This window comes from Heliangelus exortis, chromosome 16, assembly GCF_036169615.1.
Source record: "Heliangelus exortis chromosome 16, bHelExo1.hap1, whole genome shotgun sequence".
In the NCBI taxonomy this organism is placed as follows: Eukaryota; Metazoa; Chordata; class Aves; order Apodiformes; family Trochilidae; genus Heliangelus; species Heliangelus exortis.
In genome coordinates, this window is record NC_092437.1 from 9,431,577 (window position 1) to 9,445,376 (window position 13,800).

The 13,800-nt window shown below is 45.8% G+C and overlaps 1 protein-coding gene across 1 annotated transcript; it reads right to left on the reverse strand.

The window, feature by feature from the left end:
- Nucleotides 1–2,641: 2,641 nt before the first annotated feature.
- LOC139803533 (somatomedin-B and thrombospondin type-1 domain-containing protein-like) lies at nucleotides 2,642–10,554 on the reverse strand. The gene is made up of 5 exons (XM_071759772.1): nucleotides 10,167–10,554; nucleotides 8,174–8,368; nucleotides 7,197–7,275; nucleotides 5,270–5,446; nucleotides 2,642–2,901 (listed from the first exon to the last, which is right to left on the reverse strand). The coding sequence occupies exons 1-5, from the start codon at nucleotides 10,402–10,404 to the stop codon at nucleotides 2,784–2,786; spliced, it is 807 nt and encodes a 268-aa protein (XP_071615873.1). The 5' UTR covers nucleotides 10,405–10,554; the 3' UTR covers nucleotides 2,642–2,783.
- Between the last annotated feature and the right edge of the window lie 3,246 nt (nucleotides 10,555–13,800).

Genomic DNA, 13,800 nt, shown 5'->3' on the forward strand with positions numbered 1-13,800 from the left:
CAAAAAAGCAAAAAGTATCTCACTAGTATTTGGATTTCTAGTCTTAAGCTGCAGGAGACATATTTGCAGAGCTGAATAATCTCTGCTGGTTCAGACTCCCCTCTCCTTTCTCACCTCTACTCCTCCACTTGCAGTATCATGACTATCACCAAGCAACTAATGTTAAAACTGGACTTGAAAAAAAACTTCACAAAAAACCCCCAGCAAACTAGAAAAAAAAAAAAAAAAGAGCCAGTCATTTGAATATTTAAACACACGAAGTACTCAAAATTAAGGGAAAAAATAGGTTTGAAAAGCTAATGATAACAGAATAGTCTCATTCATGGAGAAGCCATGAAGGCCTAGCATTCAAGCAGAATGTGCTCAATTCCTCTGGCCATGGAGCAAAAGAAAAAATCAGTTTGTCCTTAGGGCAACAAAGCTATTTTTAATTTTTATTTTTTTTTTAATTTTCCTTTTACTCCCAAGCCTTCTGGGCATATTTTCTCTTTTTTTTCCAAACACACAAGGGCTTTCTCCTTAACAAAGGAAGCAGATGCTCATACATTCAGATGACTGCAATCCCACATATCATGACACTCAGGGAGGTGGTGTCCCTAATGAGGATCCCATGGTAAAAAAAAATAAAATAAAACGGTCTTTTATAACCTTCTGTTTCAAATGCAGGAGAAAACTGTTCAGTCAGTGGCTGGACATTACAGGGTGAAGAAAAGCAGCATTGTCCCAGGGACTCCCTATCTCTCCATCTCATGATGATGAAAGATTTCTCTACAAAAGAGAAAAATCACATGGTTTCTTCTGCAGTTTGCAGTACAGCCTGGATTTTTTGCTGGGCTTTTCATCATTAAAAATTTAGATCCTCAGCTGGAAAGCAGAAGGAAGTGCAGGAACATCAGTCAAGCTTAATTTTCCTTTTATATAAATCCAGCTCACTGGTGCTTTGGCTTGATTTGCTCTTCCTTTCACCTGAAGCCAGGCTGGTGCCTGGAAGGTGGAGCTGCATGTGCACAGCTGAGAGTTCCTCATTGTCAGTGCCCAACAGGAAGATTCATGGAAGACAAGGACTAAGCTCCTGGCTTCATGCACTTGCTGTAGAAGATGTTCCCCTGCTGATACCCAGTGGCAAAAGGTTTTTAGTGTTGTCATGGGAACAGCTGTCATCTCCTGTGAACAGTCTCTCCCCAGTGTGAGGCTGCCTTGCTTGTTTACTGTACAAAGCCTTTTTAAAGTAGTATTTTGCCTTGTGTTTCCAATAGTCTTGTCTTGCCCAAAAATCAGGCAGTAGAAATCAGAGATTAGGAAAATGGATGGTGAGAAATCCCTTAGAGGGAAACAGGCAGGACTGGTGTATGTCTGCATCATGAGCTGATGTTCATTTACAAAGAAAGTGATCTGACAGCTTCATTATCTGCTACTTAAAAGGCTCACTCCTGCTCTCTCTCATCCACACACACTTGCATCTCTCTCCTTCCTTCCCCCAGGAATTTCTCAACAGGATTTGTTTGTACAGTCAATGAGGAAGCCCAAATTCTGTAGTGATGTGACATAAAACTACTTCTGAGCAGCCTGTTCTCAGACTTCCCAACTCTCCACAGCTACCTGCACTCACATAAGAGACTAATTCTGCAAACTTTCCACACAGCATATCTAAACTGGCCAGTTTTCTACAGTTTCTGCCAGAATAGGATGGAATATCACCAAAAGAACCTCTTTCAAGGCTTGCTTGTTCAAGACACTGAAGCAAGTGGGTAGCCTTCTACCTGGAAAGATTCACAACCAAACAGATTTGTGTCAGGACTAAATATTACCTCATTACCTTGATGCTCACCACTGCAGTGCTCTGCCACAAAATGTAAGTCCTTTCTTGCTTCAGCATATTCAGAACTATATTAAAGAAAGATTGCACCCATTTCAGCATAGTGGTAAGTCATGGTGATGGATTTCTACCTCTCCTGATTAGTTCTGGAGCTGGACAGCAGCCACTTTTTCTCCATTCTTACCTGGTGGTGCAGAAGAGTCAGTGGCAAGATTGGCTGGAACAAAGGAGGTTGGTTCAGGAGCTAAAGAGATGGCACTACACAGATTCATCAAACAGATACACACTGGGAGAATGTCTCCAGTCTCCTTTATTTTCATTTATAGAAAAGTATGAATATAAATCAGCAGAATATAAGAAAATATTTCAAATATTTTCCAGTCATAAATACAAGGCTATACCTAGTCCTCTTGGTACAGCTGAGATGAGTTTTTATGTAGAGCCCCAGGACTGCACTGCATTTTGGGGCAACTCAGAGATGTTCCTTGCAACCTGACATCCAAGGGCCTATTTATCCCTGGTTCCTTCTTTTCTCACAGGTGGGGATCAATCTCTTCTCCCAGAAAAGGAGGAAATGGCCTTAAGTTGTGCCAGGGAAGATTTAGATTAGATATTAGGAAAAAAGTCTCCACTCAAATGGTTGTCAGGCACTGGAAAAGGCTGCCTAGGGAAGTGGTTAAATCACCATGCCTGGAGGTATTCAGAAGACTTGTAGATGTGATGCTTAAGGACATGGTTTAGCAGTGGACTTCGTAGTGCTGGGTTAAGGATTGATTATCTTAAAAGCCTTTTCCAACCAAAACAATTCTATGATTCAGTATGCCCCAGTACAGACAGCAACCTCTTGAAAGGAAATAGCATAGCCTCTGACACAGAGAAGTCATTGTTTTGGCCATGGTTCCTACTGTTGTAGCATGTTGGTGCCAGACAAGCCATCACAGCACTCACTTGCTGGGAGTGTCACAAGTCAGATGAACAAGAAGCTGTGGACAGAAGGGCAAGAGCAAGTGTCCAGCTGGCGAATTCTCTTCCAGGTTCCCTTGCACTGAGGGTTCCCTACTGCCTGCCAATGCAACAGCTGATTCCTGAAACACAACCATAAGAGGGAGAAAGTTACTGTGCTGCACTTCCACTGCAGAGCAGTCACTTGTACAATCACCCAGTAAATCCCATTAATTTGCTAACATGGACTTTTACTCCATGGACCTATTTCAGCCTTTCTACCACTGTAAAGAAGCAACCACAGTGACCCCCATAGGATTATAATAGTGTAAAGTCAAGTCACAGCAGTCAGGAACACTGAGCAGGGAGAACCCAGAGCAGCACATACTCCAGATGTTAAGTTCAAAAGCATTCACAGAAACATTCCCTCGAGGTGCCCAGCATTGCATCCAACAACTTGCAAAGCACACCATCATCCCCCATAACTTCTGTACTGAAACAACTGACAGGTTGCAATGTGGGTAAAACACCTCTTTCTCCATTTTTCTTTATAACCCCCATGCTCCCTCTCAGCAGTCAGAGCTCTGTTGCCACCCATGGCCATTGAGATGCTGAGTAAGCAAGCACAAGGAACACAACACAGATCTGTGCAAGCAGCTGCAGGGACACGAGCATCTCTGGATACCCAGGTTAGGGGAACACTTGCCTAAACTTTTCTGCCTTGCTAAGAGCTACACATGAACATGGCTGCTGGAAGCAGCTGCCTGGAAGTACCAGACCCACAAGTGTTGGAACAAGGTTACTCACATACCCCTTAAGAAAAAAACAAACAACAAACACTTTTTCTCCCAAGCAGTCCATCAGTACACTGACCAGGAATGAATAGAGAAATATCCTATTAAAATAAGCAAGCAGATCCACAGGACATTTTTAGCAGTCACTGGCTGCACAAACAATGCTGACCTGAAAGTCACAGAAACTGAAATTTTGCTTTAGTGCTGTGCCCTTTCACATTTTTTGGCATTTTAGCATATAGTGACTTAAGCTAATTCCTCACAGAAGTGTGTCCCAGCCATGATCTTTGGTGAAGCATAAATACAATTGGGTCAACTCTTGCCCTATGCAGAGGGCTGCCCACAGAATAGCCCATCAGACCCTTGACTTCTGCTTGTTTTACAGCTCTGTGGAAACTGCTATTATTGCTCCAGCTTCATAAAGATAACCCTGTTCTTGGTTTAATGAGATGTCATGCTCCAGAACAGTTTTATGCATCACAAATGGTTGGAAAAGGTTCACTATTTTCTTTTGGCTCCGAGTAATTTCAAAATACCAGAATCTGCACAGGGAGGATTAAGATCCCAGATAAAGCAGGCTATGCACAGAGCAGTCCCATACCCTTAAAAACTGGCTGCAGCTTTACCTTTAAAAGGCTTTAGTCCTTAAACACAGAAGCTTAACTTGCTTTCTCTCTTCTTGCTGGTGGAAGAGGTAAAAACTGACTTAGCCATAAATCAAGTCCATTCACCTTCTCTCTCCCTTCACCCCACGAGCAAGGGCATCATGTTCATATCAAGAATACCTGTAGCAAATGCTAGCACTTGAAATGTTTATATCAAGAAAATCAAGCAAGATACCCAGCCTTGGACAACAATCTCCTTGACCCCCAACTTTAAGGTCAAATAGTGATAAAGAACACCAGACCATGGCTCTCAAGGTTACTTATCTAGGGGATATGTGGGAGTTATCTAAAAGGTCCCTATGAAATGTAAGGGAAACTTTGTTCACTTACACACAGGGCTGCTAACCAGAGGATGGCTTTGATGAGCTAACAACAGAGATAAGAGCACAAAACCAGTGCAGAAACTCCAGTGACCACAGGAGAGGCTCAGGAGCCAGGATTCCTCTGTTGCTCTCTCTGCCACAGATGCGTTTTGCAGCTTCATCTTTGCTGGAGTCTGCCCAGTTTGTACAGGGTAGGTGGCCCCTATCAATCACCCCAAAGCTTCTTCAGGTTTCCAGGGAAAGGATGATGGAACTGCAAAGACTCAACAGTATTTCCCTCCATCCTCGGGTGCCAGCATGCACCTCAAGCCCCAAGCCAGCTACCACTCACCAGAAGTACTCATAAAGAGTCATTTGTAGAAACAAAATCCCTGGTGCTTAAAAATCAAAACCAGGTTAGGTTATATTTGACATCTGACAGAACTGTTAACCTTAGAAGCATGGAGAGTCTCTACAAAAACAAAACAAAAAACCTCCACACCCATCCCAGTCAAATATTTAGCAGACTAAGTGAGTACTCCCACACTTCAGTCCTGCCTCTACCACTGGTTTAATACATGATCTATACCAGGTCATTTCATCTCTGCAAGAAAGCCATGGTATGCAACAGACCAGTTAATATATGTAGAGTGCTCCAGAGAGCTGCATGCAATGCATTATGAAACTGGGACAAGTGGATCAAGAAGAGAATAAAAAATTCATCATGAAAACAAAAGCTAGAACTCTTACTTTTTGCTTCCACTGCCATCCCCAGAACAATGGAGACTTCTGGAGTCTAAAGCTGGGTGCTGGCACTCCACACAGACTGTGTGGCCCTCCCTGAGGTACTGCATCCAGTGAGTGTATGGGTGGTGGCTGTGCAAGCAGCCTGGTGTGATGGCCACAAGCTGGAATTCAACACAGTACCTGCAACCAAAATAATCAAGTAAGTTAGCTCAGTAACCTGATCAGAGCCCTCCAGGGGACTGGAAGAGAAACTGGGTGACAACAGATCACTAATTAAGAAAAATAATAAGCAAACAGCCAAAAATCCACCCCAGGTCATAAAAACTAGAAGAAGTGGACTACCTGCATTTGTCAAGGTTAAAGGGGGAATAAAACTGCTCTGCTGGTGTTTTCAACCAACACCAAAATATTTCATCTGTTACTGATACACTGCTTTTACACATAGCAACACAGATTGGTTAAGCATTTTATTCAAGCAAAAATAAAAAAAACAACCAACCAACCAAAAAAAACCCAGAAAACAACACAACAGACCAGACTTCTGATTCCAAGGCTGGTATCCATTTGCTGAACCACACTATCTTCTGTTCTCAGTTATTTATAGTGGGCTTTGTAGAGCAAATTGCAACAGAAGATTTGGTCTGCAAAGTTTTGCCATGTGACAATCTAAGTGAGAAGGACTACCAGACTGAACCAGCACTTCTGTCCTGCTCAGACTTTTCTGTGCTTCCGAATTTTACCTTTTAACTGAAAAGCTTAAAAAAAAAAATAGCCTTGCTTGGAGGGGAAAACCAAAGCAGCTCAGTGTAAACACAGCAGAGAATTGGGTTCTAGTCTAGGCTGGTTCCATATCAGTCATCCCCATTTTGGGGATTTCCAAACACTTCCAAGTAGCACACTGAACCAGTTGAGCAGTTTGCTTCCTTGTCTTATCTGAGGGAAAGAAACCAAGGATAAAACCACATGCAATAGAGCCATGCTCACATTCTTGAATTTTAAAGTGAGAAGGCTCAACTAATGAGGAGTCCAAGGGAGGCTCAGGGTGAACAGATGCTCTTTCCTTCAAAGACTTACGTGAGGGTGACAGTTGCAGCCACACACAATGGAAATACTTACAGGTACAACACCATGTGGGGAAATGAAACAAGTGTAAGGTTGGTTCATGCTGCAAAAGCAGCTCAGGGAAAGTCCATGCAGTGTTTACAGGAATGTCAGCTCTCAACAAGGACCAGGCAAGCCACCAGCAACTGCAGCAAGAACCCTGGGGAATAACTTGCAAGCTGTGTACAAGGGGTTACAGAGTGGAAGATAACCTTTCCCATCAGCATTCTGTCACTGCAAGTGATGACTGAGGACTGGGAAGGCTGAATCTATCTCCTCTGTGTTTGAGGCACCAGCCCAGAGGCAGAGCAGCACACACAGAGGTGGCTGTGACTCAGAAGATAAAATGCAACAGAGCTTTCTGCACAACCCTGCCTGGACCTGTGCTGTGCAACAGAGCTGCAGGAGAAAGAAAACAGGCAGTGTTACAGCTAAGTGGGGCTCAAATGGGAGAGAGGTGTGCTTCCCATCCAACAACTGTCCCCTGAGAATTTATCCCAGCTGTGTGTAAAAAAGTGCAAAGTGCACAAGATCCCATTTTCTAAGAGCTGAAGTGGATGGTCTTCAGCTTTTTGACCACACAACCTTAAAAAGCAGCAATGCCATGAATGACAGGCTGAATTTCAGTCTTGTACTGGCCTTAGATCAAGGCAGACCCCCAACCTCCTGTAGCATTGCAGATAACTGCTGTCACTGAGGGTAGAGCAGCAGCCTGCTCTAGTGAAGTGCCTCCCTTCTGCTGAGAAACACCAGCAAAAAGCTGGGCCCAAAACTGCAACCAGTAAAGGTGGAGCATGACTAAGTCATTGGTGCTGACCCTCCAACTTACCCTGCTTTTTCATTACCATCAGCTGCAGCTCTTTTTTTCCTTGCTTTTCCAAACCCTCCTGTTGTTATTAATGCTGGGACTGTGAATATCAAAGAGAAGGAGTACAGAGCATAAGTGGCAATACTGCACTGAAGCCATTGATGTCTGTAAAACAGCAAAGATGGGGCCTTTAATGTCATACAATTTCATCTCCATAAGGAGACAAAAACAATGCTAATTTTGTATTTTCATATTATCTGTGACCATGAACCATTCACTGAAAAGAGAATCTGTACTGTTGACAGATTTTTGCCTTAGCAGAGGAAGCTTTCTTATCAGGCACACCCAAATGACAGAGAGGGGAGGCAATACTCACTTCATACCAACTCTCAACATATTTGAAGTAGTCAGTTGTAGCCAGCATTCAGACTTGACAAATTTTGACCCCAAAATGCCAGCAAAAATTACAAGCAGTTCTTCTAAAAAGCAGTAAAGGTATGTCATGAAAAGCTGAACAAATTGAAGTCAGGCTTTTCCTCCAGAAACTAGCTGGAGGTCTCCTCTGCCTGCACTCTGCTCCAGCACAGAGAAGTCATACCTTGCCTTTGATGGGTGTTGCTCCTTCATGACTTTTTACAGATGACTCATAAAATATAATAATAATAAAAAAAAGTGCTCAGCACCCACGTAAAAAAGTTTTAAACAGGCATAAATCTATGAACTCTATCAAAATTGTCAGACATCTACACTTGTATAGGTCAGATCACAAAAGACCTGTAATATTTCACTTTTGAACCAGAGCAGATCACTCCAAATGGCAGACACTACTGTCCCAGGAAGGACCTCTAAGGCCCTGTGTGAAGAGCTCAGTTCTAATTACACCAGACAGGCCCAGAGCAAACATGCTGGTGTTTGCAAACAATTCTTTTCAAGCACAGTCAAGAAAGATCAGCTCTGTCCTCCCCCTGATTACCCAGACACAATTTCAGCAGACTTACTCAGGGACAGTTTGCACTCTGCTCCTTGCTGAGTCCAATACTCCACACAGCCAGCCCTCTCCTCCAGCGCAGGACACACCTCTCCACCGTTCCTGGGCTCCTGGAGGATCTGCCTCCTCCGAACACGATACGTGGTCTTGCAAGGCTCAGCACAGCCACTCCAGGCACTCCACTGAGACACCACACAGGGGCTAACTGGAGGAAGAGTAACACACAGCAACGTGGAAGGTTACAGAAATGAGGCAAGTGATGAGGTCTCTCCAGAAAAAATGCTTTTTCACACAACCTTCTTATTTTACAGTGGTCCCACAGCTGTGTTGGGCCACTCCCTATAGGTCTTCTCCCTGGAAACCACCTGCCCATCCAGCCTACATGGGGCCAGTCATCTCCCTCTAGCTACACCACTGCAAGCCCCCCCTGCAAACTGGGACCTGCACTGGAGGAACTGAAACTGGAAGAACAAGAAAAGTGAATCGCATCCAACTGGATTCTTCTGCTCTTTTCAGTTTTGTTTGGCCTCAGATATTAATACCTTTGCCTTAATGTTAAGGTTTACAGGTCAGTTTGATAAAGCAGCTCTTAAGTGGCAGGAGGAAAAAAAGCTACTGTAAAAAGGCCAGGCTCCAAAGGCAATATAAGTCAAAGCAGATCTGAGTCCCTTATATCCAACACAAATTAATCAAACGAAGTAACGCAGTAACACCGCATCCTGGACAAAACTTTTTTTCTTTCCGTAAGCTGGATGCTGTTATTCCTCCGGTGAGCCACAGGATGGCAGCGGGCTGGGAGAGCGCTGGGCGGCAGCGGGTACAGCTGCCAAGGTGTCCTGCACAGAAGGGGAGCAGTGGCTGCCCTCTGCTATTCCCTCAAAAAGCAAAACAAGGATCTGCAAACACATTTTTCTTATTACTTTTTCATACTCTGAGGCAGCAAGGTTCAGATGCAGCAGTACTGAAGGAGCAGGCAACAGCCCAACCGTGTCCAGATGTCATATCACAGGGCAACCAGCACCTACCAACACACCCCTGGCAGCCCCACCAGCAGGACAGGCAAGGTGCAGCCTCCCCGCAGACCTGGGGTGCCCTCCCTCAGGCAGAGGAGAGGCAGGTTTAGGGGATCCTGAGCTCACTCCTCTCTGACACACTCAGGAGTTGTTGGTCTGCAGACCTGCCAACCTGTTCTCACAGACATAGCTTGTTTAAATCCCTTTGGAATGAACTAATTTCCCACCCATTTTCCATCTCTCTTTTGAAAGAAAAAAGACAAATCATGGGAATGTCTGCCCATCTGCCCAGAGCAAAACTGCAAAGGCACAGCTATACAGGCGGAAAATAAAAGAGAAGAAAAAAGGAACAGGTAAGACTTCTTCAAGATGCTGCTTGTGGGAAGGAAATTTGTGATTGTACTGTGCACTAAACTAACTTCTCCTTAGCTCACATCCACACTTTAACAGAAGATATTTATGGAGGGAGTGCTGCTGTGCTCCCTGGTAAGGCAGCACTGCCTGGGCACTCAGCACCCAGCAGTGCCAGCACAGTGGTTGAGGCTCTCCCTGATCAGTGCTGGGGCTGCAGTTGTCAACACCTTTTGCAGGGGTGTGCAGATTGACGGGAGCAGCAGATTTTATCCCATCCATAGGAGCTCAGTCAAGAGAGAAAGGAATCAAGGAATGCTGACTTGGGAAACACATCATTTCACATTTCTATCATGTACGAACACACAGCATCCAGATGTGTCCTGCCAGCTATCTGCTGCAGGGACACCTCAGCATCTCAAGAACCACAACCCCGGTGGGAAGACAAGTGCCTACAGCATCTCTCCTTTGGCCACCTGCATCTCCACATGTCCCCTCTTGTTTTTTCCCAGAAGCTAAGCAGAGCCCTGCAGCGCTTTTAACCGCAGCCAGGCAGCCAGAGCCCCGAGGGCAGGCAGCAGGGTCACCCCGGGAGGCAGCCGGACCCTGGAGCACCCGCAGCGCCCGCTGGGCACTCACCTGGGCAGGCCTGGGCGTAGTCGTGGCAGCAGTCGAGGGTGCGGGCACAGACCTGGTCACAGTAGCAGGGCCCGTGGGAGCCGTCGGGCCGCCAGCCCTGGCTCAGACAGGCCGGGTCGCGGCCCGGGCAGCACAGCCCGAGGGTGGCACAGCCGGCGGCGGCTCGGGGGGGCAAGGCCGGCAGCAGCAGCAGCACCGGCAGCACCGGCACGGCGGCCCAGCGGCGGGTCCCCGCCATGGCGGCAAGGCACGGCGCCTTCGCCGACCTTCGTTCCCCGCAGCCCGGGCCGGCTGCCGGCTCAAAGGCGGCGGGGAAGGAGCCGTCCCGCCTCCCCCGTGCCCTGGCCCCGCCGCTGAGCGGGGGAAGGCGGCGGGGCGGGCCGGGCGGAGTCCCGGTGCTGCCTGCCCGGGCTGCGAAGGGAGCGCGGAGGCGCTCGGTGTCCCCAGCCGGGCAGCCCCCGCTCCTCACGCCGGGCAGGGGCCGGGGTTGCCGGGATAGAGCCTGGGCTGCCCCTGCCCAGGGGTGACAAGGCGGGCACAGCTGTACCCCGCGCCCTGGCAGGGTCTGTTCCTTACAGAACCGGCCTTGCTTTGCCTGACGCTCCCAATTACCGCTTCTTCGCCTTAACCTTCTTCGCATCTCATGATGCCCGTGCAGCCTACAGTTCCATTTTCTGCAGACTTTAAAGGATGCGGTTTCTGCACCGACTGCTAGCACTTAGCAGCCAAATTATAAGGATTATCACTAAAAAAAAATGTAACAGACCATTTTTGCTGGATTTGACTCCACCATACCTCAGGAATCATTAAAAACCTGAAAATACTTCATTCTCAGTACAGCAGCTTGACGAAAACACGATCCAGCAGGGTATGCTGCCTCTGAATTTTCTGCTTACTCTCTAATGTAAGAAGTTTAAAGTGATTAGAGATCTATTCCTGTGAATTATTTAGCTATCTGGTAGGAAGCTAAAGGCTTTACTGTAACTTTTTATCAAACAGACCTGTTCTAAAATATCAATCACAACAGATGTTATACCTAGCTGAATACCAAACTGGGACTTATAAAACCCACCCACTTATAAAACCAATTATGCTATTGTACTAATAGTGCAGATGGGCAGTGTTCCCACTCCAGGGAAACTGCAGCAAAGATACTTCTAGAAAAATGGAAACTATATCAGAGAGCAGACTAACACCATCATGTGCAATGCCAGAGGCACAGGAGCAGAGGAGACCTGGCACCACACCAGCTCTGGCATAGTAAGGTAACATGTTCCAGAAAGATAAGAAATAAATGGAACTTTAGCTTATTTGTACACCCATAGACATCTGTATGCAAAGGACAGAGGTCTCATTTTCCTGGCAGTAATCAGATATTGTTACCTTGGAAATCACACATATAACAAATCCTGCAGTGGGCAAGAGGCAAAAAGGCCATGAGAGCAAAGAGAAGGGCATGAGAAATAAGAGGCCATGAGGTCTAGAAAGCAGGAATTTAATGATATCAGGTGTTAACTCCTGCTTCTACCAATGAGTCACTGTGACCCAGGTAAGTCATTTAATCAATGTATGTCTCATTCTTGATCTAAAAGAGGAAGTGCACTCAAAAGAAGATGGCTTCAGGCATTACTCACCTATCAGTCAACACAGACCAGAGGCCTGTGTGGCTCTTGTGCAATTGCCTGAGGGGCAGGAACACAGACTGCTTCCCAGGCGTTTCTGTTTCCTGTTCCAAGTTCCCCTGCCAACAATTGTTGGGATAGGTGGAACACATTCACAGTATTCTGAAACACAGAAAACTGACTGAATAAAAAATTAGCATTTGCATTCACATCAAGACTGCAATTTTGACTGACTCTGCACTATACGAAGGAAATTGGATCTTGGTCCTGACATCTCAGTAGTGTTCAAATTCTATCCACCCCTCCCTAAAGTGCTTGGGAGTAGCCTTTGTTGCTCACCTCACATTCCCAGTCTGAAACCCTTGTTCTGGTTTGACAATGCCCTTAAGAGATTTTTGGAAGGTTGATTTTTTTTTCCCTGGTAGGCTCTGAAGATGGTAATCTAAAAGAAGCCAAGGAAACCATGGTACAAACTATGCTGGACCCCATCAGCCCAGCAAGAGGTTTCCTGCAAGACAACTGCTGAATCAGAAAGTGGGACTATTGGTCCTATGAGGAATATTGAAGCCAAGAAAATTTGCTCTACAGAAAGAAACATGGCTAATCCATCTTACAAGGAGGTTCAGGAGCAGAACAGCTTGCAGGGCTCTCCTTGATAGTGGAGATTGTGCCTTCCAGCCCACAGGGAACATCAAGAGGCAGCTCACTGGAGGCAGCCAGTGGAAACACAACTTTTATCTCCTTGTTGAATCCCAGCTGCTTTTCCAGATGACCACACAGGGTTCCTGCCCTCTTGCTCTTTTTCTTTCATTTAACTAAGATGCACTGTGCTGGAGCTGCCACTGACCCAGTTCTCAGAGGCCCTCCTTCTCCCTTCATTAAACTTGAGGGACAGGAGGTTGTCACAGATGGAAAGGGAAGGGAAGATTACTCTCACTTTTAGTTTGGATAATCATTATGCAGCCTGCATAGGATTCAGCAAGTTTTTAAATATGATTTACCATTATGTACATTGCAAATGCATTAGGATAGCAGAAATTTTTGTTCTGTGTTTGTATAGCTCCTTGCACTTCATGTCTCTTGTGCAGGACTTGGATTTCTGTGCATTGCAGCAATAAGGAAATGAGCAGAGCTACAAGGATACAGGACCAGAAAAAAAAAAGTTCCAGGTTTAGAGAGTGTCTGATTTTACTATCCATTGTCACAGCCAAGACTGTAAAAGCATAGAAGGAAAGTAGCCAACCAAGTAATTTGATTTCTTGGAACTGATTTCTGCAGATATGAGAGGGCCACAAGAGAGCTGTCTGCCAGCTCATTCAAACCCTTCTCTGAGGCTATCACAAGGGATGCTCTGCTTGTTCATTGTATTTCAGCAAGAAGCACCACCAGATCACACAAGTTTTCCAGAGCATGACATTAATCCACAGCAATGGCAACAACACTTGTCCAAAAGAAGGCAAAAGGTCAGTATTTCCAACTACACTTTTACTGGGGTGAACAGGTACCAATTGAAAATCAGTTTCTGCAGCAGAGTCTGTTCTGTGGTCTGCTGCCTTTCCAATCTTATGCTCAAAGCTGACAGCATGCAAGTGCACACCTTGTCCACTCAGGAACAACCCTAAACTCTGAGAAAGGGATGGGATCTCATTAGGTCTGAAGGGAGTAGTGGCCAGCATATGAGCAGAACTATCAACCCAGGGACCAGAAAGCATCTCATCCAGAGAAAAATCACTTCTTGCTAGACCTGGACTTTTCGGAATGTGCTCAGGAAGCCAGCAATAACTGCACACCTCTCCAGACGTGCATTTTCCACCCCTGTAACACTCACCCTCAGCTGACTACAGAGAACCACATCAGCTTCTCAGATGGAGTGCACAGAGGACATTTGCAGAGGGCAGCATTCTTCTCCCAAGCTCTACTGTATGACCAGCTAGGTCCAAAGAATCTGCTGGTCTTCAGCTCATCAGTTTTGTCCCAAAGATGCAGACTTTCAAGGTTCTGTCAATAGAATC